Consider the following 23,633-nt stretch of genomic DNA (forward strand, 5'->3'; position numbering starts at 1 on the left):
TCAAGAACTAGAAAACACCCTAATAAAATATTGTCCTCTGGTACATTTTAATCCATGACCTTGCAAGCTACTGCTGTAAAAATAAATGTAAGGCTGCACTAGCAGAAATAACAAAGCTCTGAAAGAATTCCTTGTGGATCTTCACATTCTTCTCATATGAAAAATGAATTAAAAACTTGGTTAGATGGCTGGGCTCTTATTTGAGAAACAGAGAGCAGGTAGCTCTTGTTAATTACTCTAATACTAAACATGCTATTCTTCCAGATATACAATAATGTAATTGTATCATTGAAAACTATATTAAAAATGTTTCCTTCCACACAAGTCACACAAAGATCATTAAAACCTCATGGCACTGAGTAATACACAAAATGTGAAACTCACTATAAATCCAAGGGAAATTGCCATTCCAGAGACATCTGGCATGACCTCAGCTCTAGCTGAATCGTCTACCTGAAATTAATGATTGACTGTTCAGATGTTCAGAAATCCCCAAATCACTGTATTTCACTGTCGGATTCTTTCTTTGTAAGTTAACCTGGAAAAATAGTGTACACAAACACTTTTGCCCCAGAGAAGCTTGCCCTGTTCTAGAGAGGTTCTCTCCCACTTGCCTGCTTCCTTGCTGGTTTAGTTTTAACACCGGTCTGACTCACTGCCAGGTCTTTGCCATGAGCATGCCACTCAGCAAGCTTCTGAACTTCTATTCCAGAGTGCTGGCATCGCCTTGCTCTGCCCCATCTGGCACTGCCAAAGACAGAATGCTTTGTGTCACAGCCGGCTTCTCCTTATGTCATCGTTCAGAGGTGCTTGATGTCAGTGTCACCATCACCTCTCACCACTGACTGCAGGGAATGGCAGGAGGTGACACTTGCTGGCTGCCTGACTTTTCTGTCACTCTCTAGAGCTGAGACATCACAGAGGGTCTCAGTTATGCATTAGATCATCTGAACCTGACCTTCACGTCTCTCCTTATCTCCTCATTCCTACAGTCTGCTGTTCCCCATCCCCGTCTCTGCTGCTTGGCCCTTGTTTTCTGCTGTGCTGTCTTCAGAATGACTTTTCCTTCCTCCCATGTTTCAGTTCTGCTCACAGTACATGCTTTGGTTTCTTTTCCAAGTGAAGCTGTTTTTCAACTTGCGGTGTATCCATCTGTACCCATTTTCTCTCCCCATAGCTCAGTGGTGTTTGTCCTCTATATTCTTGCTCCTTACTTCTCATCTCCTTCAGCTTTCTCCTAGTTTACTGTTTCTTGCCATAACCACCGATGCTGCCCTACCAACCTATTTCCAGAGCTGGCAGTCATCTTGCAAAAGAATTCATGTCCCTTGAGGCCCTTTGTGTGATCTTTTCCCACTCTTGCCCTTAGACTGTTTTCTATTCAGCACAAGTTAAATATTTGTTTGACATACTTCTCATGGTATGCCCCTCAGCACACATTTTCAGTGCTTCATAAAAGATGGATAATGCACAGTTCACTGAAGGATCCTCCTGCTCAGTGACACACCTAGTTCAGTGTTACAACCATCATCTCCCTCCTGATACAGTAAACAGAACAGAGCTTCTTCACAAAACGTTGGCTTTAGTTTTCCTTCTCTTGTTTTCCTCCATGTATCTCCACGGTAAACACTGTGGAAATGCAGGGAGAACACGGAGTCTCTCCTACAAAGGGTAGCCAACCTCCATGAAGCAAGGAGTCGCCAGGTCCTACTGGTTAAGAATCCAGCTGCTTCTGTGTGTTTCTCATGTTTATGCATTGGGTTTGGGTTGCTGCCTCTGCAGGGATGTGTGAAGGAGGGCAAGAGTGTGAGGAGGGGGCCGGGCTCTGATCCCTGTTTGCTTTCCTCAGAACTCCGCTCCTTTTTTCTGTTGTCCCTCACAGATTCCAAGGAATTGGGACTCTGATATGCCACAGCATTCGGTGCTGAGTCGTTTTGTATTGCACTGCCCCATACAATAAGGGTCTGCCTCTAGCTAAAGCCTCTGACCCTTGCTGTGCTATAAGCAGTGCATGTTAAATTACAAAGATAACCCTGTTACTTATTAGAGGACCACTGAGAAGATCTACCTGTTTGCCTGGAGCTGCTCTGCAGCAGTGATTTTATCATAGGCTTTGTGCTAATGTGACAACACATTTGGAAAGTTCAGTGTGTGGAAAATCTTAAGCAATTAAGATTTTCATTGCTTGTGTCACTGCACCCATGGTGTGCATCGTTATGAGCTGCCTGTGGATTTCGTACAGAGTTTATTTAATGTTCTGTCTCATGTGTGAAGACTTGTAATGAAGAGCAGTCCCTGTCAAACAGCACATCCATCCCAGCTGGCTTGTTTGGCCAGAAGGAAGCAGGGTGCAGGGCAGAGGGCCTGGGGTGTAATCCTGCTGGTGATGGGAGCTCCCTCAGGGACACTGGAAGTTGCCCTCACTGTATTGTGTATGCTCCATTTCCCTTTACATATGGAATCTGTGGGAATTAACTTGTTCCTCTCTGTTGGGCTTCTTAGCATGAAAATAGATAAGAGCATACACACAAAACAAAATGTAGAATATGTTTCTATGCAGAGTTCTGTGGTTTCTCTTTTATCTTTATGTGAATAGACCTTGTAGCAAAAGCAGCTGGATAGATGCATGTTTAATTATCCCTGTAGGTACAGTTCTGTGTTATTCATATATATACCCATATACAGGCACATAAACATACATGAAGTTAGGGGCTGTATATATTGCAGATTCACAGACAATCTTCTTCACAGTACCCATAAGTATCCTACTTCAGGTACGTGGCTGTGGGAAGTGTAGTGCTATGCCAGCCCCCTGAACATGCGTCTATTTTAAATCCAGGAAGGATTCCTGACTTCCCCTTGCTTGGGTGCAAGTGGACATCAGCACAAGAAGATGGGTCTGATGGTAGAGTGGGAATCCTTTCTTGTGAGGAAGTGGTAAGTGTGATCAGAGTATGGTTTCAGAGTAGACACCACCCATTATCTGAACCCACTTCTTGAGTGCAAGATCCTTGGCAGATCCTCTCCAGTTTGGCTTTCTGGGGCCGTCACATCCATTCTTTATCTCAGTGAAAGTACACTGTGAAGCATTTAGTGGAGGGGGACGTGTGATATTCAGCTGGCTGTGCTTTCACTGAAGAATGCAACCTGATCTTTTGCCAATTAAATTATTTGATAAAATACACTCTGCGTAGCATGATAAAAAAGAGTAGGAAAATATATGTATATTGTGTGCATTGTGATTTCTACGTATTACCATTATTTAAAATATAGGACATACCAAAGTAAAAGTAGAAGCTGTCAAATTTTCTGATTGTAATGAAATAGTTTGGTGTTGGAGAATGGGTCTATGGATTAGCTTGTGAATGAGAAAGAGAAAAAAAGGAGAGAAGGGGAGAAAGAGAAATAGAAAGAGAAAGAGAAAGAAAGAAAGGAGAAAGGAGAAAGGAGAAAGGAGAAAGGAGAAAGGAGAAAGGAGAAAGGAGAAGAGAAAGGAGAAAGGGAGGGAAGGGAAGGGAAGGGAAGGGAAGGGAAGGGAAGGGAAGGGAAGGGAAGGGAAGGGAAGGGAAGGGAAGGGAAGGGAAGGGAAGGGAAGGGAAGGGAAGGGAAGGGAAGGGAAGGGAAGGGAAGGGAAGGGAAGGGAAGGGAAGGGAAGGGAAGGGAAGGGAAGGGAAGGGAAGGGAAGGGAAGGGAAGGGAAGGGAAGGGAAGGGAAGGGAAAGGGAGGGGAGGGGAGGGAAAGGGAGGGGAGGGGAGGGGAGGGGAGGGGAGGGGAGGGGAGGGGAGGGGAGGGGAGGGGAGGGGAGGGGAGGGGAGGGGAGGGGAGGGGAGGGGAAGGGGGAGGGGAGGGGAAGGGGGAGGGGAAGGGGAGGGGAAGGGGAGGGGAGGGGAGGGGAAGGGGGAGGGGAGGGGAAGGGGGAGGGGAAGGGGAGGGGAAGGGGAGGGGAGGGGAAGGGGAGGGGAAGGGGAGGGGAGGGGAAGGGGAGGGGAGGGGAGGAAGGGAGGAAGGGAGGGAGGAAAGAAAGGAAAAGAAAAATACATGGAAAGTACTGTAATTGTGTGAACAGTAAATAGAAATCATATCATGCACATCATAGAGGAAAACATTGATTCCGTCAGCGTAGAAAAATGATTAATACCCGAGTGCCCTTTTGCCATGTTTATAGTTTAAGCAGCTCCCTTGGGATGTGTAACAAAATCTAGACATCCTTCTTGGACTTCAATTACCCAATGGTTTTACCCAGGGAGATCCTAACAGTCGTTTCCAGTGAAGTCAATAAATGCTGGAGTACCTTCTGAAACATACCCCGTTGAGTACTTCGTTGAATGCAACTATTTTAATGTTTTCAAATGTAATTTTAATATTGCCACTGCCAATTCTATAGATTGCGAGGAGCACCTCTCTTTGTAGGGCTTACCCCTATTTTCATAGAATCACAGCATCACCTAGGTTGGAAAAAAGAACTGTCAGCTCATCAACCTGACCTGCAATGTCCCCTCACTAAACCATCTCCCTTAGTGCCATGATTTCTATTTCCAGTAAGGAAACAGCAGTACCTCAGGTGGTTTATAAGTGGCAGCCCGAGTTTCCTTGGTTCCTATTGAGCTCTGCCTTATCCACAGAGCACTCATTACCTATTACCTCTCCATGAGGTTACCTCTTCCCCTCTCCTCACTTTCCTACATCCTAGGCTTGTTATTTGCTTTATTCAGAGCTGTATCAAGACATTCATCATAGTCATTTTATGACTGAATAAGCAGCACAGTCCTTAAGTTTGCTGTTATTTCCAGCTGATGACTCTCCACCTCCCATTGAAATTCCTGTTAATTGTCCCTAAGAATGATGCCCTTGGACTTCATATTGTTTCATTTTTTAATCATGTCCACTCCTGCAGCCCTAAATATCATCCAGTTTGACAAGCAGGGTGTTTTGACAGACACATAAAAGGCTTCCAGTAAGGTTTTAGACTGAGAAGGGTACAAATCACAGACTTTGGCAAAAAAAGAAAAAAAAAAAAAGGTCCTCTAGCAAGGGTGAAATTATTTCACTGTATTCAGAAGTATCTTCTTACTTCTACTTTCCATCTGTTCAGGAGCCAACCAAATTCATTTCCGTGTGTTTCAAAGAAAAGTTAAGTCTTACAGAGGCATGTGTGCTGAGTGAGATTTAATTTTTTATTATTTATTTTATCATGATATGAAGGTCATGAAGACGATCAGAGGGCTGGAGCATCTCTCCTGTGAAGACAAGCCGAGGGAGTTGGGCTTGTTTAGCTTGGAGAAGGCTCCAGCCCTTCCAGGACTTGAGGGGTGCTTATCAACAGGAGGGAGACCGACGTTTCATGTGGTCTGATAGTGACAGGACGAGGGGGAAAGGCTTTAAACTGAAAGAGGGGAGATTTAAGGTAGATGTCAGGGTGAAATTCTTTACTCACAGGGCAGTGAGGTGCTGGCACAGCTGCCCAGAGAAGCTGTGGGTGCTCCATCTGTGGAGGTGCTCGAGGCCAGGATACATGGGAGGACTGAGCTGGCGGGAGGTGTCCCTGCCCATGGCAGGGGTTGAGGCCGAGTGGCTTGAAGGTCCTTTCCAAGCCAACCCGTCCTGTGACTGTGACTGTGTGACTCATCACATAACCCAAAGTGTATGTTAGCTTTAATTTGGAGGCTCAGAACTGCGGTGCCCAGCATCCGTGTCTCAGTCCTGCTTATGCAACCGATAGCCACGCTTTAAGGAAAAAAATAATAAATCATTCCGAAGCGTTACAAAACTCTCAGCGCTCACTGCAGAGCTCTGTGCTTTGCAGTCATACGCATCGCCGCGGGCAGTGATCTTGCTGGGGATCTCAGGGAGCGTTTCAGGAGAGGGGCAGCGGCGCGGGGTGTGTGTGTGTGTGTGCGGAGCTCCGCGAGCCGCAGCGCGCTGCGAGCGGCGGTGTCCGCGGCGGAGAGCCCGGGGACGTCCGGGCGGGGTGCGGAGGGACGGGACCGCGGTGATAAATGACCTCGAGCGCAGCATGAAGATCGCCGTGACGAGGACCCGCTTTTTGGGAACAGCCCGGGCTCCCTGTCGGGTTTCAGCGCGGCCGGGGCCGGCGGAGATGCGGGGGCCGTTGCCCTCCGTCCCGCCGTTGTCCCCGCCGTACCGACCCGGTTGGGCGGCCCCGGGCCGGAGGACCGTCGTGACGGCATCGCCGCCGGGACACCGCACTGACGCTGCGGACCAAGATGGGGCGCTGCTTCTCGGCGGAGCGCTGCGAGGAGCGCGCGGGGCCTGGGGACGTCTTTACCCCTCGGGCCGGGAGCCGGGAGCCCGGGGCGGGGAGGAGCGATGCTCGGCGGTGCGGTGCGGGGATGTGGAGCTGCTGGCGCGCTGTCAGTGAACGTGCGGAGGTGAGAGACGTCAAAGAAGTTGGGTGAAGTTTCGAGAGAGGTCGGGCGGCCCCTACCTGTCGGAGGCACGGAGGTAGATGCTCAGCTACAGGTAGCAGGAGGCTGCAGCGTGCGACAGAACTTGTCGGGTAGAGCCAGCGCTCAGTGCTTCGTGCTGTGTTCCTGCGCCTTTGCCTGGGCTTTGTGAAAGCGAAGCGGGGAGGACGAGCGCATGCATTTAATTTGCTTAATAACAACTATCTTGGCTAAGGTACGTCCTTGTGCAGTGTACTTCGTTAGAGTTTGGCTGTTTAAGATACTCATCTGCTGCCAAGTGAAAAGCTGCTGCTGTCCCCCGCTTACCTAGTAGTGTGTTTAAATGGAGCTAAGGACAAAGCCAGGCTTAGTGTGAAACTTGTGGCAGTGCAGTCACTGGGGGCTGTCCTGGTGGTCAGCTCCAGCGGTGAACCTCGGGCAGAAGGAAGTGATGGGGGAGGAAACCTGCTGCCCAGGAGCGTGGCAGCACCCCTGTTGGAGGGAAGGCTGCAGGTCGTTGTGTACATGAGGTGCAGAGGACACTCATTTCATACTTGTAGTCATTACTCCTGCAAGCATCAGCTGAACTGTTTGTTGGTATGACAGGTTTCCCAATGTCTATTTTTTTCCCCTGACAATGTTCCCTGCCCCCAGGGAACTCTGAGTAAAACCCAACCATGACTAAGCACCATCTGCAGGTCAGAGTCTTTTTTTTCTTTTATCTTTTCGATTTTGAAAGCTGTGGATACAGGAAAGCTGTTCTGAAGGAGTGATGTTAATAACCCGTGCAGTGCCACGGAGCATCTGTGTTCAGTGCATATTTTTAGGTGGCAGTGCAGAGCATTAAGAAATGTTTGCAGACAGTCTGTACGTGTACTCAGAGCTTGGGATGCAGCATACTGCAAGTGCATTATTAGTCATCAGGGAGGAGGAGCACGTCCCTTTGTGGCTGTGACTCCCACTGCTCTGGTAGCTTTCCCAGCTGCAGGTGACTTTGTGCACGGCTCTGGGCAGTTTCTGATCATCCCAGCTTACCCTGTGTCCTTTGTGAAGCAGACCTAATATTGCTTATTGTTGTGTTTGATTTTTATTTTCAGAACTTACAGCCACTGTATGTGATGAATTGGAAAGTGGTCACGTTCCTCCCCTTGCCTCCCTGCCTACCTGCCTGCTTTTCTGGAACTGCACCAATAGGGGTCCTGCCACTGTCTGTCCTCAGGGAGTTTCAAATTGAATTGGGAATACATAAGCACCACATTCAGTGTCTGGTTTGCTTGCTGCAGCGCTGCTGAGACTTCAGCAGGAGGAATACTGGGAGGTCTGCGTGCTTTAAAGCTTATGATAGGAAAGAGAGATGTTACTGGAGCTTTTATTCAACGGAGCATTAGTTTAAGCACAGGGCTAACATATCATTCTACCTATTTTGTTTCACATTTTCTTCTGGCTGAGGAGATGGGATGTATTCCAGATGCAAGGCTTAACCATTGTGTTAGGTATGAGGTGCCAATTTCCTGTATCTCCATCAGGAGTGTGATTTTAGGTTAGGAGTCATACATCAGTCTCAGAGTCATTTCTTGGGATGCAGCCAACGGAAGACCTTTCCTGTAGGTCTTCCAAGCAATAATTACATTTGCCATTCATTAAAAGTACCTAAAAAAATATTCAAAAGAAAGAAATAAACAACAACACTGTCTTGCTTTCACATTTGGGAGGAAAAAAAAATCCTGAGTCGGATCATAGCAATTTTTTCTTGATTACTGCAATGAAGGACTGGGTACTTGCAGGCTCCTTATGGAGTCTGTGGCCTTTTCACCCACTGGAATCTGCTGTAGCCCTGGGTTGGCAGCTGAGCCTTGAAGCACTGGGTTGGATCTGACCCTCAGTCCCCACAAGCAGCTCTACTCCAAGTAGTGCCCGGGTGAGGGGAGGCTGCAGAGCTCCACAGGTCTGCTGAGCCTATAGGGCACAACCTGCAGGAGAGCAGAAGGGTTTCTGCCTGCTCTGCCTTCTCTTTCAAATACTCGCTTGTGGTAAATATAATGAAAATTGATTAATTCAATAGGATATCCTGTTAATTTTGCATCTTTTACACTTGTTTTGGTGGACTTTACCTTGTGTGCTTGGGCATTTTCTAATCGTTTCGATGTTTCGAGGTTGAACCCCTATCAATCTCCGCATTTGATCTGATGGCTTTTCATTCCCACTTCGGATCCAGTTTCACTCTACTGGAACACTGGGTTTCCCAAGCACAGGCATTCCCAGTGCCCTGCTGCACTGGCTCTGGTGTGCTGGTTATGTGCTGAGCCCCACTGATGATAAGAGGGAGAGGCTTTTTCATGTGGGATTAGTGTCATGTTGACTCTGGTCCCAGGAATGCCTGCAGTCCAATCCTATCATGTTACACTGACAAAGCAGGTTACAGTAACAGAAAATGTCAGGGACAAAACAGAAAATGTCTGCTCACCTGTAGGGGCAGGCAGTGATCTGTGCAGGGCTCAGAGCCTCCTTGCTGTGGATTGTTTTACTTTTGGGAGCGAGTAACTTCAATGGGCACTCCCCATCTGCGAGTCCCATATCCAGTGTATCCCTGTGCTGGATAGGACACTTCCTGACTCCAGGGGAGCTACTGGGAAGTGTGGGCAGATGCAGCAATACTCTGCGTACTCAGAAAGGGAAACGTTACCTCTATAAGAACGCTGCTTTCTGCGCCTGTACGATGGGCACACATCAGGTTATTTTAATCTGGATCTTTTTGTTTCTTCAAGGCTTTTTTTTTTTTTCACTAAATCAAAGCAAAACAAAAACCAATTCCTAATGCAGCCTGGGAACTCTGCAGTCCTGGCAGGCAATGCCCTGTGCATTAGTCAGCAGTGTCAGGGTATGGAGCTGGCTCCGCCAATCACATCCACCAATCACTCGGTTTACAGCAGAATTTTCTGGGAAGTGAGTTCCTTGGAATTGGTAGAAGTCACCCCACAATGACACTGTGTAAAGGATTACTTCGGATTCCAGGTTACGATTTCCTGGTACTACCACAGTTAAAGAAATTCTGTGTTTCTCTTAGCAGAGCTGAAGTTAAATGCAGGAAAAATAGAGAAACATTAGGCTCTGAATTTTATTCCACTTTCATTAGATTTGTACTAGTCTTGTTTGCTCTTTCCATCTTTGCTACCACGCTGCCTTGTTTCTTGAATGTGATTTTTCTGTAGTGTCCTTCAGAGATTCATGATCCTTTCTAACCTGGGACACATTTATAGCAGCCTCACCCAGCCTTCCTAACACACCTGTGTCCTGGGTGACACAGCCAGCATGTCCACACAAGGTCTACTTTCCTTTGCCTTCTCTCTAACCTGATTCAGGACACTTCCCAATTTCAAGCACCTTTGTGCTGATAGCAGTAATGCTGGGATTTATTGCATTAAACCAATAAACTCCTATAGGTTTTCCTGAGGCTTTTCTTTGTCAGTTTACACAGCACTCGTGAAATATCCACTATCAAAATCCCACGTTTCAGTAATGAAGCCTCTGCAGTGTTAACAAAAACATGTTAACAAAAATATGGTTTGTGTTTCCTTTGTCCGGCTCATCTGTTTTAATGCCTTAGGTATTCAGATTTCTATTGAGTTATGTCAAGGAAAGGAGCTCATATCCTTTATGGACAATAAAATAATCAGAAAGAAGTGTGGAAATAGGCATGACCGTCTTACTGTGAGAGGTGTCTGCCTGTGGAGGGTATGTCCACCATGTCTAGAATGGTGTAAACACAGTAATCTGCTCTTCAAATTCAACATAAGCATACTATTTTGTTACCATATTACTATGGTAGATGCAGGTACCAATAGTGTTCAGATAGAATTAACAATGTCATCCTGTATGTGTTGTCTGACCACAGATGGTTCACAGATCGAACAGAAAATAGTAGACAAGTCTTTTTAGACACAGGAGTAATTAGTGTATTCAGTGCTGTCATGAGCACATGGCTTTGTGTATATGTATTCCTACCAAACAAAGGTATTTGTGGCCAATGATGATGGCTTTTAAGCTTGAAAAACTGAAGGAGTTCATTATAATCCTCCCTACCCATCCCACCGCCCCCAAAAATCTGAGGAATCATTCTAATCTGCTTTACTAAGTGAACATGTGAAGGTGCTTATCTGGGATAAACGCAGGGACTATATACATATTTCTCTCTTCTTTTTTTTTTTTTTCCTTAAACAGAAAGAAAATGCTGTTGTGAAAATCAACGAGCTAGGAGTTGAGATTGAAAAGATCAGGGAGGAAGTTGGTAAGTAGCACGAGCAAAGTAACAACAAATGTGTTCCTCTCAGTTTACACAAAGTCTGGTTTTCCCTATGATCTGATCCTGGGTAGCCTGCATACCATGGGACAACGTTTCTACTGAATCCCAGTGGCAAGGGGATTCTGTGATTTCACTTTGCTGTTGTTCTGCAGACAAGTCCATCACCATGCACTGAAACTAATTGTATATCATCTGTACTAAACAAGCAGCTCTTCATAAACCCACCTGAGGGTGTCCCTTTGGCATCTGAAAGGGAACTATAAGAAAGAAGGGGACGGGCTATTTATCAGGGGCTGATGCAGTAGGACAGGGGGAAATGGTTTCAAACAGGAGAGGGGAGGTTTAGACTGGATATAAGGAAGATATGTTTTATAGTAGCAGTGGTGGGGCACTGGCACAGGTTGCCCAGAGAGGTGGTGGATGCCCCATCCCCAGACACATTCAAGGTCAGGCTGGACGGGGCTCTGAGTGACCTGATTGTGCTGTAGGTGTTCCTGCTCACTGCAGAGACTCAGACTAGATGACCTTTAAAGTTCTCTTCCAACTCAGATGATTCTGTGAAATTGTGTCATGTAGTGGGAGGATGGCTTGGTGAGCCCAGAGTGGCTCTGCCTCCCCTTGAGGGAGACAGGGCTGTAGATCCTTCCCAACAGGGAGGGCTGTGCTTTGCCTTCGCATTGCCTCTGACAGCTCACTGCAGAAGAGCTGAGCGCAGCCCTTGTCTGATGCCCAGCTTTTTGTGCTCCCTGCTGTACCTTCTTGGCTGGTTGCCATTTGAGATAGGGATCACAGTCCCCATTGCCAAAGGGTACTGTGGCAATAGCAAAATGTTACTTACAGTTACATCCTGCTATTTGACTTCATCCATCCTCAGCATCACTCTCTCAGAGGAGCTGCTTCTTCAAGTGCTGAGGAAGGGCACAGCTGAAGCTCTCTGCTGTGTATTCGCTTCTCAGTTGGAAACCCTACCTCTTGGATTTGCTCTCCATTGAGTTTACAGCAGGGAACAGAGGCTCAGTCTGCTCCCTTACTTTTGTGATTGGTGGTATGAAACCAGATGTGTTTTGAAACTGAAAGCAAGCTGCAGTAACCAATGCCATGAGTGTGAGATGAGTTCTTGCCAGTGAGTTCTTTGCTGCCTTTAAAGCAGAGCAAACTTTGGGTGCTAGTGGAGATGTATACTCCACCTGTGTAATATGAGGGTTATGATGTTCCCATGTTCACAGAGCCTGACTATATGCTCTTGTGTCCTCAGCCATCAGCACAGAGAAATGGAAGAAGATACAAAATGAGAAGGAGGATCTGGAGAGGTACTTAGAGGAGGAGGTGACAAAGCTTCGCTCACAGCAGAAGGAGGAGCTGCAGATGCTGGAGCAGCGTCTGCTCGAGGATTACAACATGAAGATCGAGAACCTGCAGGAACAGCAAAAGCTGCAGCTGGAGCTTGTCAAGACTCAGCACCTGCACCAGGTCAGTTCTGTCCTCTTTGATCCTGAAAAGCAGACCATGCCAGTACTGAGTGGGTTCAGGTAATGAAACACACTGGCAGTCTTCAACACGAAGACACTGCTAGCAAACTGATGACTAGAAGAGAATATTCCAGACTGTCTTTATGGCATTTTCCTCTTACTGTTAAGTGTTTCAGTATGGTTGCATGGTACATTGCCACATGTTTTCTTAACATGCTTCCTGATCTTTTACAACATAAATATTAGCTCTGCTCCCCACACCTACTTGCTCCCCATCCCACCTATTAGAGTCAATTTATATGAAACCAATGGTTGAGCAAGAATCTGTTATACAGTAAGTAAGGCCAATGGAACCCTATCCATTATTATTATTGCAAATGCTGCCTCTGATACAGTGAAATGGTGGGATCCGTGTAACACACAACCTAAATATCAAGTGGATGGTTGGACTAGGTGATCTTATTGGTCTTTCCAACCTTAATGATTCGGAGCTCAGTAGGTCGGAGCTCAGCAGAGGCTGCAGTCCACAGTCTTAAAGCTCAAACATTTGTTAAAAGGGAAATGACCCCATTTATGCCCTGTGAAACTCCTGAGATGGGAGTGAAAATACAGAGATGATGACAATTTTATGTCATTTGTGCTATGTTTACAGCATAATGCCAATGATAAAGCAGGGCTGGTACACGGCTCAGACAACCACAGATAAGCACACCACATCCCAGCCTGTGCCCCTGCCATCCCAGGTGCCACCATGCAAGCAGAGGGGACAGCAACACTGTGTGCCACTGTGCTCTGCAGCAGAGCAGTGTTATGGGCTCCTTTGTAGCCTTCCCTCAAAAGGGAGCTGCAGGCAAAACCTCCCCTGCCCAGCTCTCCCACCCTGAGCTGCCTGCTTGCTTCCTGCTTGTGTACTCGGCTGTCAGTGGACCCATAATCTTTGACAGCTGATTCCAGCAAACATATTTTTATGGGGATGTTTCTTCTTTCTCCTGCGTTAAGATTTGGGTTAATTCCTCTGGGGGGGAGCCTGAAGCTCTGTCTCTGGATTTTACCCATTTTAATTGCTGTGCCTGTTAGCTGTTATTGATTTGCAGGGCTTGTAAAGTGCAATACAAAGACTTTATGTGACCCGTCTCTTTTGTGCCAGGCAAACTGTCTTTTTCTGTTGCTGCATTGATTTTGAAAGATGCTCTGGATGATGCTGTAAAACATTTTTTTGTGCCCTACACAAGAGTTTTCACAATCTTCCTCTGGAAGTACATAGCATCTGTTCTTGAACCATGTCTCTTGGTTCTCATTTTAGTTTACGACAGACGTTTTTCTTACAAAGCTCCTTGAATTTTCTGCTTTGGGTTATGTTATAAAGGAGGGGGTGGCATTTCCCAAAAGCTTTGCCTTTTTTATCCTTTTCACTGTGTTAAGTGTGCCAGCTTGTCTTGAAAGAGATACCAGCTCTAGCTGCAAGCCTTGCCCCTCCTGGATCATCAGGCATTAGCATTTGTGAAGGAATTTGTTCTGCAAGTTAATTTTTTGCTAAGAGAGCTGATGACTTATCTCTGCTCCTCTTTGAAGTGCTCCTCCAAGCTCCCCGGACCACAGGGTGGGTGGTGACTTTATTCCCCTCAGGCTGATCGCTGCATCTGTGGGTTACACAGGTCACTTGACTACCAGCATACCTATTTTTCTCCTGTCCTCATCTGTTGCAGAGCTATTAATCACCACACTGTAACAATGGAAGTGCATCTTCCCTTTAGTGGGGCGAGTAATTCTCCCTCCTCCAGTCCTTTAGTTTGCTCCAGAACTCTTAGTTCTCAGGATTACAGAAAATAGTGCAAACTTCTCTCCACTGCTTCAGAACCTCGATTGTGAGCATAGTTTTTCTGTCTTTTCAATCCATGGCTCCTCCAGCATCTCATGATGAGTTTTAGTAGTTTTTTCTCTCCTGACTCATACTCAGCTGTACTTGCATCCTGTGCTCTTTGCTGTCAGAACCTGGCTGGAAAGCTGCTCACCAGTGGCTCTTCTTGGCCTCTTGGCCTGGAATAGGACAAGGAGAACTTTGTTAGCCTGGGAACTGAGTTGCCTGAGAACTAAAGATCCATAACAGCCTCACATCCAAAGGGTTTGCTATCTCTGCTTCTTCATCCTCTTAGAGATACAATGCTCTGGAGAGGGGAAGCACTTGGCTCTGAGCATGCTGCAGTACACTGCCTGTTCAAAGGACTGGAATTGTTCATTGCTCATTCTGCTGAGCCAGGAATGATCAGGTGTGACAATGCATGCCAGTATTTCTGTGCTCTTTGCAAATAAGTGCAAAACTATAAACCCGTGGTCCTGGCTTGCCAATGTTTCTTGAGCAGTTCAGCTTAAACTGTTTTGTCCTCCAGCCCTCTGAGCTCCTACTAGAGCCTCCCCTTCACTTGGGCTTATGAATCCTTAAAAATCCCATATGAACTTCTTTTTATAGCCAGAAGTAACTGTGACACTGGATTTACGTGAGTTGATCAAGCTTATGGAGTAAGTTAGTGGCAGGGTTGGAACGTGATCCAAGAGATCTGGTTCCAGCTGCCAAGGAGACAATCCGCTATGAAAACTGCAGGCAGGAGGTCACACTGGAAGGTTAAAAGGAGTCATTTGGGATGGGAATATAAAGCAAGCAGAAGACAGAAAAAAAAAAACCCTGGAGACTATTTGAAAGCTGGAGCATATTTAATTGGCCTTATAGATAAATAACCTGACAAGGATCATGGCAGAGAAAGGAGACCCCATCACCTTCTGAGGATGTCAGAGTTGATCTTAATTGTTCCTATGGGGTGCTGCTGAGCTGAGCAGCAATTAGAGCACGAGTAAAGACTTAAGTAAGGGTGAGGTAAAGAATGTGGCAATGCTCACACGAGGCATGCAGACTGGGAGAAGTCAAGTGATTGTTCATATCCCATTAGCAGCCTGCTGGGTTATCTAACCCCCACTGCCCCGCTCTTCCATTTGGTGTATCAACGAGCTGAGTTCCGTATTGTTTTGTGAACAGTTGTCTCCCACAGTTTTAAGAAAATGAATTTGTATCATTTTAAATTCCATGTTTAATGCCTTTTTTCATTCTAAGAAATAACTTCCTCCTGTCTGATATGAAATATTGCTTCTGTTGGGTGATCTAATACATGTGTTTGACAGTTAAATGCAGTGAAGTAATTATTTCAGTGAAGATGTGCTTGGCTGCAGTATCTACCATTGTTCATTGTAACAGTGGACTAAAAAGCTGTGTGAAGCAAAGTGACTTTGCAGTGAAGAGCTATTTCTTGGTAGAAGTCGAACACCTTGATTCTGTGCATTGCCAGATACTACAGACAATGTGCTCCATATAGGGGACGAGATCATTGTGATTACAACACCTGGAAAAGCACATCAGGTCTGAGTGGTAACACTTGGAATTGCTCTGGCAAATACTTGAAGCTGTGAGGAACTGGGGGTGGATTACAAGGCTTTTCTGAAGTCAGTCCCTCTAATAGTCATCCTTCCAGAGCTGACAGTCTCACTTTGTTCCCTCTTGAATGGCTGCTGAATAATTGAGACTAGGGAGACAAGTTTGAACTTTGGACCTCGGTTCATTGAGCTTGGCAGGGAGCTTGCTTCCAGCCTTGATTTTGGATCTCTGTCTGCAGGATGGATCCCCTCCAGAAAGATGACTATAAGCAGAACAGAGGTGATGCAGGTGGGCCGTGTTTGGTTATCCACATGGACACTGCTGCTGAATTATGCTGCTGCAGGGCTGAGCTTTGCGTAGGCAAGGAGACAGAACTGTTCTCCAGCTCAGACTGAGAGCAGAGGAGCTGCTGTTCCAGGTTGTGCTGTGCTTGCCTCACAGTCAGCAAACTTTTCAAGGCCACTCACTGCCAATTGGTTTCAGGGGTCAGTCAGAAACATGAGACTTCTACATACTCCTCTGATTTCTGAAGCATTTTGCTTCCTATGAGCTGCAGAGCTGAACTGGGACTAGGAACAGGCTGCAGGACAGGATGCACGGGAGCTTTCAGTTACCCCCTCAACAGCTCAGTCTGTGGGTCTTCCTCACTCAGAATTGTCAGTTTAGAAGTGAAGAAGGAATTTCTGCAGATCAGAGCAGGTGCTGTCGTGTCTTTCATCAGTTTACTGGATGTGGACTCAAAGAACGTGATTCAGGAGGACTTTGCTATTGATGACTCTGTAGGATGCTCATTTTCAAGTAAAAGTGTGATAGATCGTGATTCATTTTTAAACCTACTGGTGATAAGTTCAATGTTTCTCTAGAAATGAATATTTTACAACTATGAATAATTCATAGGCACTTTCATGGAAGATAATTCAAGACTGTGCAATTAAACTCACTGCAGGAAAATGCCACAAAGAAATAAATGGGATTACTCTGAACTGAGCAAATTTATCTGACCATCAGAGGGAGCCGGGTTACTAATACAACTTAGTTTAGTCAAACGTTGAGATTTTTGAGCACTTTCTTTTTTCACTTAAGGGCATTATTGCTTTGTGCTTTCTTCTGTACCTCATGTATCGTTTTAAAATTGGAAGAGAAAATCGTCGAGCAGCAGTGACAACACACTGACACTCACAGAGGTAACATGCCTCTTTCGTAATGAATAAACCTGGCTCATGTACAGGGAGTGTCACATTCAGTAGATCCCTTTGCTGTTTCCAGCTCACTGCTGCTGTCTAACAGTGGCTTGTCAGTGTGCTGCAGCACGTCTAACCGTGTGCCCGTGCTTCCATCTGCTGTCATTGAACAGGTGTCCAACATCACAGCTGCCCACGAAACTTCAGTACTGGAGCTGGAAAACAAACACAGCATCTCCCTTGTTGTATTGCAGGATGAACATGACCGCAAGATGCAAGGTAAGCCAAGGACAGCCCAGTGGTTATTCCAGAGCAGGAAATAGCCCTGTTAGTGCATTTGTGTAAGCCTGGAGTTTTCTTCCCCTAGGGCAGCTGAAACAGAAAACCTGTGTTGGTCTGTGTCATGTGGACAACCAGGTTCATGACAGGACAAGGAGGAATGGCTTTTTGCTAAAAAATGGGAGATTTAGTTTAGGCGTTGGAGGAGACATTTCACTCAGGGTGTGGTGAGGCCCTGGCATAGGCTGCCCAGAGAAGCTGTGTGTGCCCCATTCCTGGAGGCATTCGGGGCCAGGGCACCTCTGGTGTGATTTGTCCCTACCCAGGGCTAGGGGTTGGGCTGGATGGGCTGTAAGGTCCCTTCCAACCCAGCCCATTCTGTGCTTTCTTGATTCCGTGTTTCTATGCCAGGGGTAAGGCAGGGCCATATGCAATGCATACAGCGTTCAGCTTGCACCTGAGAGTGCCCGAGTGGTCTCTGGGACGAAGACAAATCTTTCCCCATGGGTTGCTGAGTCCAGGTGCCACCTCACCTCACCAACAGACTTTTTCTGAAGATCCTGGGCTTCAGAGCCCTATCCCTGGGCTCTCAGGGTGCTAAAGCTTACTGAACATCTCTCAGTGACAGTGCTTAAAAGCTATTCCTTGCTTGAGGATGCACTCATCTCTGCATTTTTGCTAGTATTTTCTAATGATAGAAGTTGGGGGTAATTATTAAGGACAAAGCGTGTGCTCCTGCTCCTGCTGTGGTTGCAGGATGCCCTCCTGTGCCCATCAGCAGCACTGCAGCCGCTGAGCAGAGCCCTGAGAGCCGCACTCGTGCTGTCGGCAGGGAGCGATGCTTAGAGGGCAGAGCCCCGTGGGCTTTGGCACAGACACGGAAAAGAGTGTTGGTGTGCTAAGAAGGTAATACTGAATACTGAGTATTGAGTACCGAATGCCAGTTTCGTGCCCTTGGGTTGGAGGGTAAACTATTCTACTTTGTTTATTAACTTCTGGTTATTAATCAGTCCGAGGAGACTTTTCTAGCAGTGAAACCCTTCATCATATAATATAAATAGAGGACGTTTTGTCTCCAGGGTCTGGCAGTGTCATTAAACCTTACAGGTCCTCCACAGCTCCTGGAGAAGCACCATTATTTGCCTTTTTGCATCCAAGTTGCTGGCTCCCCTTTTTATCTCCCCAAAGAAATTGCAATCCAAACTCATAAATGTACCTAATTTGAAATCCCTTGGCTTAGGGATACTCACCCTGCTGTGGTTGTTTGCCCATTTTCATACTGAACCTTTTTGGATTACAGCCCCTGGGAGCTGACAAATGTGAGAAATCCAAATTTGGCCACACAGACATAGGGGGACCACTGAAAGACTGGGAAATGCTGATCCTCAAAGTAGCTCTCCCAGAATCCCATGGTGTGTTACTACTGCTTTCTTCCTCAACCTCCATGCCCTAAAGCTGCTTCCCAAGTGGTGCCTGGCTCCCAGTCTCTGTGCTCTCATACCCTGCTCTGCTGGACTTCACTTAGCAATGTCATGTCTGTGTGTCTTCCCCAGAACTGGTTGCTGCTCACGAACTGGAGAAAACACAATTAAAGGAAAACTTTGAAAAGATGCGGCTGTGGCTCCAGGTTAGCAGTTTTGTTATTTCCCACCCCACAGTGGTGCTGGCAGAGCACACTGGGTCCTCACTTCCTACCAGCTGTAGTTTGTGGTGCCCATTGCGAGGCCACTGCTCCCATGTGTCCCCACACATCCCTCCAGCACAGGGACCCTTGTGCCAGGCTCAGCTTCTCTAAAGGCCTCTTCTGCTCCATCTGTCCAAAGCGAGATGAGCAGCCATGGTGCCCCTTGGGCTTTTCTCCCTGCTTTGCCTGATTCAAAATATACAGTGTCTGGAAGAGAAAAGCAGGCAAACCTAGAGGGAGGAAAATGCAGCTGGGGTTCGTGTTAGCTTTGGAAATCTTGTGTGAACAAGATGCATGAGTACAAAGTGCCAGCTCTCTTTGATTGTCTAGTCAGAGATAATTACAATTTAGAACAACCCCAACTGGTGTGTGTTGTTACATGCAGCATTTGTCACTGTGCTCCTCGTGCAGCATTTGCAGTTCCAGGTGTATCAGCCTCTTCTGCAGTGCGCACTGATGCAGTGTTACAGCTGAGAAGTGACAAATACAAAACATAAAATGTGGCCTCACAGCAACTGCAGCTTTTACAGGTGTATGGAAGGCACAGGGATGCCTTTCATGGGAACAGTAATAAGATTGCTTAAAATAGCACATTGTTCCCATGGATAGCTCTGAGATGTCATTCAAAGCCCACTCTTAACTCATGGCTGCTCATTATCATATCAGGAGCCCCCAGTAGGCTGGAATGTTGCCAATAAAGGTGGAGGAAGCACAGTGAGCATCTGCACTGCCCCATTCAGACTGCAGGAACTGTTCAACAGGTCTCTTTCATGCCTGCACTATAAATGCCAGCTGTCTCAAGGGGGCATGGTTGTTCTTATTCATCCCAAGGTGATGGGGTGATTTAGCACTGAAGACATGTAATGGAGCAGTGCCAGCTGGTGGCAGCTAGCTGCAGGCGTTGCAGGGATCTCAGGCTTCCCCGAGGCACTTCGTTATGATAACCCCATTGTACATTCAAGTGTCTTTGTGTTAAAAATTCACCTGACAGTGGTTTCTGAGCCTTGGTCATCTCCCCTGGTGGTTGCACAGTTCAGATTGGGCTGTGTGAATGTGAGAGGAGTGATTGATAACATGGTGATGTGGTCATTTCTCCCCTCCTCCAGGACCAGGTAGACACCCTCACCTTCCAGAACCAGTCCCTGAAGGCCAAAGCAAACCTATTTGAGGAGGCTTTGAACAAAAACAATGAGGAACAGATTCAGGTAGTTGGCAACTGTTGTTATATAGCCATCACGATATGTGCTTCTGTGTATGGCACACAGCAGTGTTAGCAATGGGATCCTACCTCAGAGGCTGGGGCTCATGCTCCAGTCATGACCCCAGATCTTGAATTCTGTGGAAAAGTCAGCACTGATAGCTTTGTCCTGAATACACCTCAGCACAGGGCCATTGTCAGTCATCTTCCCTCTATCCTCTATTCTTTCACCCAACATATGTAGCTCTGTTTCCAAATCATTCCCTGAACTCTATCTCATGTGATCATCTTTTTCCTCTCTTTCTCTTTACTTTTTGTCTTTTCACACTTAATTCTATTCACATTCTGAGCAAACTTCTCTGATGTTCTCTGCATTCCCTCATTTTTTTCCTCGGCCTCTGTGGACAGACTGTCACATCATTAAATATTTGTTCAACTACTGTCTATTGGGGCCAAGTTATTAATTTACAGTGTGTAAGTGAACACTTTCTGCAGTTATTTATCTGAAATGAAAGAAACCTAAAATGAGTTTTCTTTAATTTGGGTCATTTCAACGTGTTCACAGCACTGCCCCATAAGCAAGACAGTGGGGGACAGGGAATGGACATAGTAGGGTGAGTGAGGGGCTCTGGAAGCTTTTAGGGGGGAAAACTCCTTAGGAAAGGAGCACAAGTGTCTGAAACTGGCTTGGCCATGGAAACAGGTAGCATCAGTGCCTTCCATGCCTGCTGCAGTGCTTTATTTATAAAGTGACAGGACAAATTTTGCTGTGTCACCATGATGTCAATGTCTGCTACTCCAAGACAGCTCACTGCTGTGGGTTACAGTCCAAGAAATCCAGAAAACCATGGATCAGCAGCATCTCACCCTTCTAACCACGAGGCTGGTCATAAGGAAGGTAGCAGTGGCTGCCCAGATAAAAGGGTGTGCCACAAGAGAATATTAGAGTTCAGATTGGCTGGGGAAGCAATCTCCATCTGCCCTTCATAGCAACAACACTCCTAAACCATTGGGTAGACTTGGGAAACTTCACCTGGTGGCTGAAGATGCGTTTGTGGCTGACACAGACAAATTGCTGGTATATTTCCTAGATGGCAAAAGCTCCATATCTGCACTTAGAAGAAGATCTGAAGAGCTTAAAACATGTTCTGGAATTGAAGAACAGTCAGATCCATGAACAAGACAGGAAGATTATGGAGCTAGAGAAACAAGTGAGTTGTCATTTTTTTTGTTTCGAAGGAGAGGTAGAAAAGTAAAAGTTTGGTTACAGCAGATGAATTTAAAAAGGGTGAAATGTCAGAGTGACATAGTTAAGTTGGTTCCTGAATGGCTGTCTTATTGTGCTCTTCCACAGCCAAGCACACAGCTTCTTCCACTATAACATCTCCGTTTTTCACTTAGAAATTGGGATCTTTTCCCACCCATTTACCTACCCATGATAACTGGACTTCTCCCACACATCTCTTGCCCTGTATTACTTTCATACCTGCTCAGCCTGTGCATTAGATTGTGAGGTGAGGAGCATAGGAAGAACGGAGGAAGGGGAGCTTTGTGGTCCTCCAGGGTTTAATGTTGTACAGCAGCCTGCACTGTACTCCCCTGCAAGAGCCAGGTGCCTCTTAGGACTGGGAAAGGCAAGGGTGGGGAGGGCTGAGCCATTTGTGTCCTGCCACTGCTGTGAAATAGCAATATTCAGCGAGCAGTCCCTAGCAAATCTCACACTAGGAGAGCTCTCTCCAACCCTGAGTTAATGCTTTTCTGCAGCCTATGCCGTTTTCTCATCCTTTGCTTGTGGGGATCCCTGATGCAGAACTCTGGTTCACCATCAGTCATACTTTTTGTTGGAAAGGGGATTCATTTTGTGAGGAATAACTTACAGTGACAGTGAATGTGTGGTACGGTGACAGGATGAGGCATTACCTCAGCTGGGGAGCTGGGACAGCTGGTTCAGCACAACATTCAGCAAGATTTGTTTCCATTTACGGGGAAATTTGAGAGCTCAGATGATTATTTTGCTGAACAGATGCTTGAGTAAGTGGATGTGGAGAAAAATGCCTCCTTACAGCTGAGATTTGTTAACTTGGCTCCTTCCAATATACTGCTCCTGAAGCAGAGCCAGCATCTGAACACATGCACTGTAGAGTTATATTGAAAAAAAAAAAAAGTCATCATAGCTCCCAGTCGTTTAGCTGCTTTTGCTCACTGACCACATGCAGCACACAGCCCTGCTCCTGCCCTTTATCACAGGCACAACTGCTTTCTATTCCAACATCTGCCTCTATATGTGCAGGGAGCACCTACAAGGGCATCTCCAAAGGCTCTGACAGATGGGTGCCTCATAGGGAGCAGGTGGGCATTTCAAACACAGGGCCAGGAGGGTGACGGGGTCCTGAAAAGGCTGTGCCCTGAATGAAGCAGAGGTGGATAAGGCTGATGGCCTACTAGAATTAACTTGACCGTTTGGCAACCCTAGCCACAGTAGAGGGGTTGGAACTAGATGATCTTTAAGGTCCCTTCCAACTTAATTCATTCTTTGATTCACTGAGTGTGTGCTGTCAGGATTGTAGGCTTTCCTGGAGGTCCTGAGGCTCTCTCCCTGCTCTGCATTTCAGCTGAGGTCGGCAAAGATTATTTTAGTAGTTGGGTAGAGATAGTGATAGGAGGATGGTTGGACTAGATGATCTTATAGGTCCTTTCCAACCTTATGAACTTATGAACTTATGAACTTATGAAAGACACAGCAGTGGCACAGGGCATGGTGAGGATGGCCAGATTTGGTGGGCTGGGAGGCACTGCTGAAGCTGGGAGGCGAGCTGGGACATGCAGAGAACACGAGTGCACTTTTGGTTCCTTGCCTACTGGAAATGAGGGTGTTAGGAGAAGGGTGTTGAAGGTTGCACTCGAGGGAAGGAGATGCAGCTCTCCTATGCTTTGTGTTGTCACAGCTACTACTTATTAAAACCATTTTGGTTAGAGAAGCAGCAAAGGTACCTGTGACAATGATTCCTTCCTCAAAGCATTTCAAAATGAGGCCAGTATCTGCTCTAACAAAATGTACTGTGGTGGGCCAGAATATCTCAGAATCAGCGACATCCTTTACAGTTACCTGCACGGGTTGGAAATCACTGCTTAAAACTGATGCCTCCACCATCGGGTGTGAGTTATTGCTAACCCGAGTGCACAGTATTTTGATCCTTTCTAAAAGATTGGGAGATTCAGTAACCAAGCTGACACTGAGATAAGGTTCCCCTGCAATATCTTGTTTTCCTCCAAAAGTGTTGAACTCAGCAGCGTTCAGACTGCAGGAAAAAAAGCAAGAACTAAGGTGATAAAGTATGTGAGACTCAAAACTTGAGAAAAAAAGACAGAGCACCTGAGGCTGTGGTCATGCCTCTAATTGTATTTGTTATGTAATACACTGCTGGTGACATCCTCCAACTCTGTCCTTGGACTGTCCGCAGCAAAAACTGCTTCTGCTTGGGGTGGGATCCATTTCACCTTATTGTAGCTGCAACTGTCAGCAGCAGGGAGATGTGTCTCCAAAGGGCACCACAGGGGTTATGTTTTATTTGTGCTGGACAAGACTAGGACCCTTCTGCCCCTCAGTTTGAAAAAAAAAAAAAAAAAAAAGCTATTTCAGTTCTGCCTCCTGTCGGTGCTGTGTTTAGTTACCTCAAGTACTGTGTTTAGTTCTGGG

At 46.4% G+C, this 23,633-nt stretch overlaps 1 protein-coding gene across 1 annotated transcript in view; it reads left to right on the forward strand.

Moving 5' to 3' along the window:
* MTUS2 (microtubule associated scaffold protein 2) overlaps window positions 1–23,633 on the forward strand; it is a 140,408-nt gene that overhangs the window by 114,505 nt on the left and 2,270 nt on the right. Inside the window, exons 7-12 of the mRNA XM_065730147.1 lie at window positions 10,623–10,689; window positions 11,960–12,174; window positions 16,949–17,054; window positions 18,608–18,681; window positions 19,845–19,943; window positions 21,028–21,147. Coding sequence (XP_065586219.1) covers window positions 10,623–10,689; window positions 11,960–12,174; window positions 16,949–17,054; window positions 18,608–18,681; window positions 19,845–19,943; window positions 21,028–21,147 — 681 coding nt within the window. The remainder of the gene's footprint in view (window positions 1–10,622; window positions 10,690–11,959; window positions 12,175–16,948; window positions 17,055–18,607; window positions 18,682–19,844; window positions 19,944–21,027; window positions 21,148–23,633) is intronic.

This window comes from Cyrtonyx montezumae, unplaced genomic scaffold (assembly GCF_038088225.1).
Source record: "Cyrtonyx montezumae isolate F1298 unplaced genomic scaffold, pur_monq_1.0 scaffold_12, whole genome shotgun sequence".
Taxonomy (NCBI): domain Eukaryota; kingdom Metazoa; phylum Chordata; class Aves; order Galliformes; family Odontophoridae; genus Cyrtonyx; species Cyrtonyx montezumae.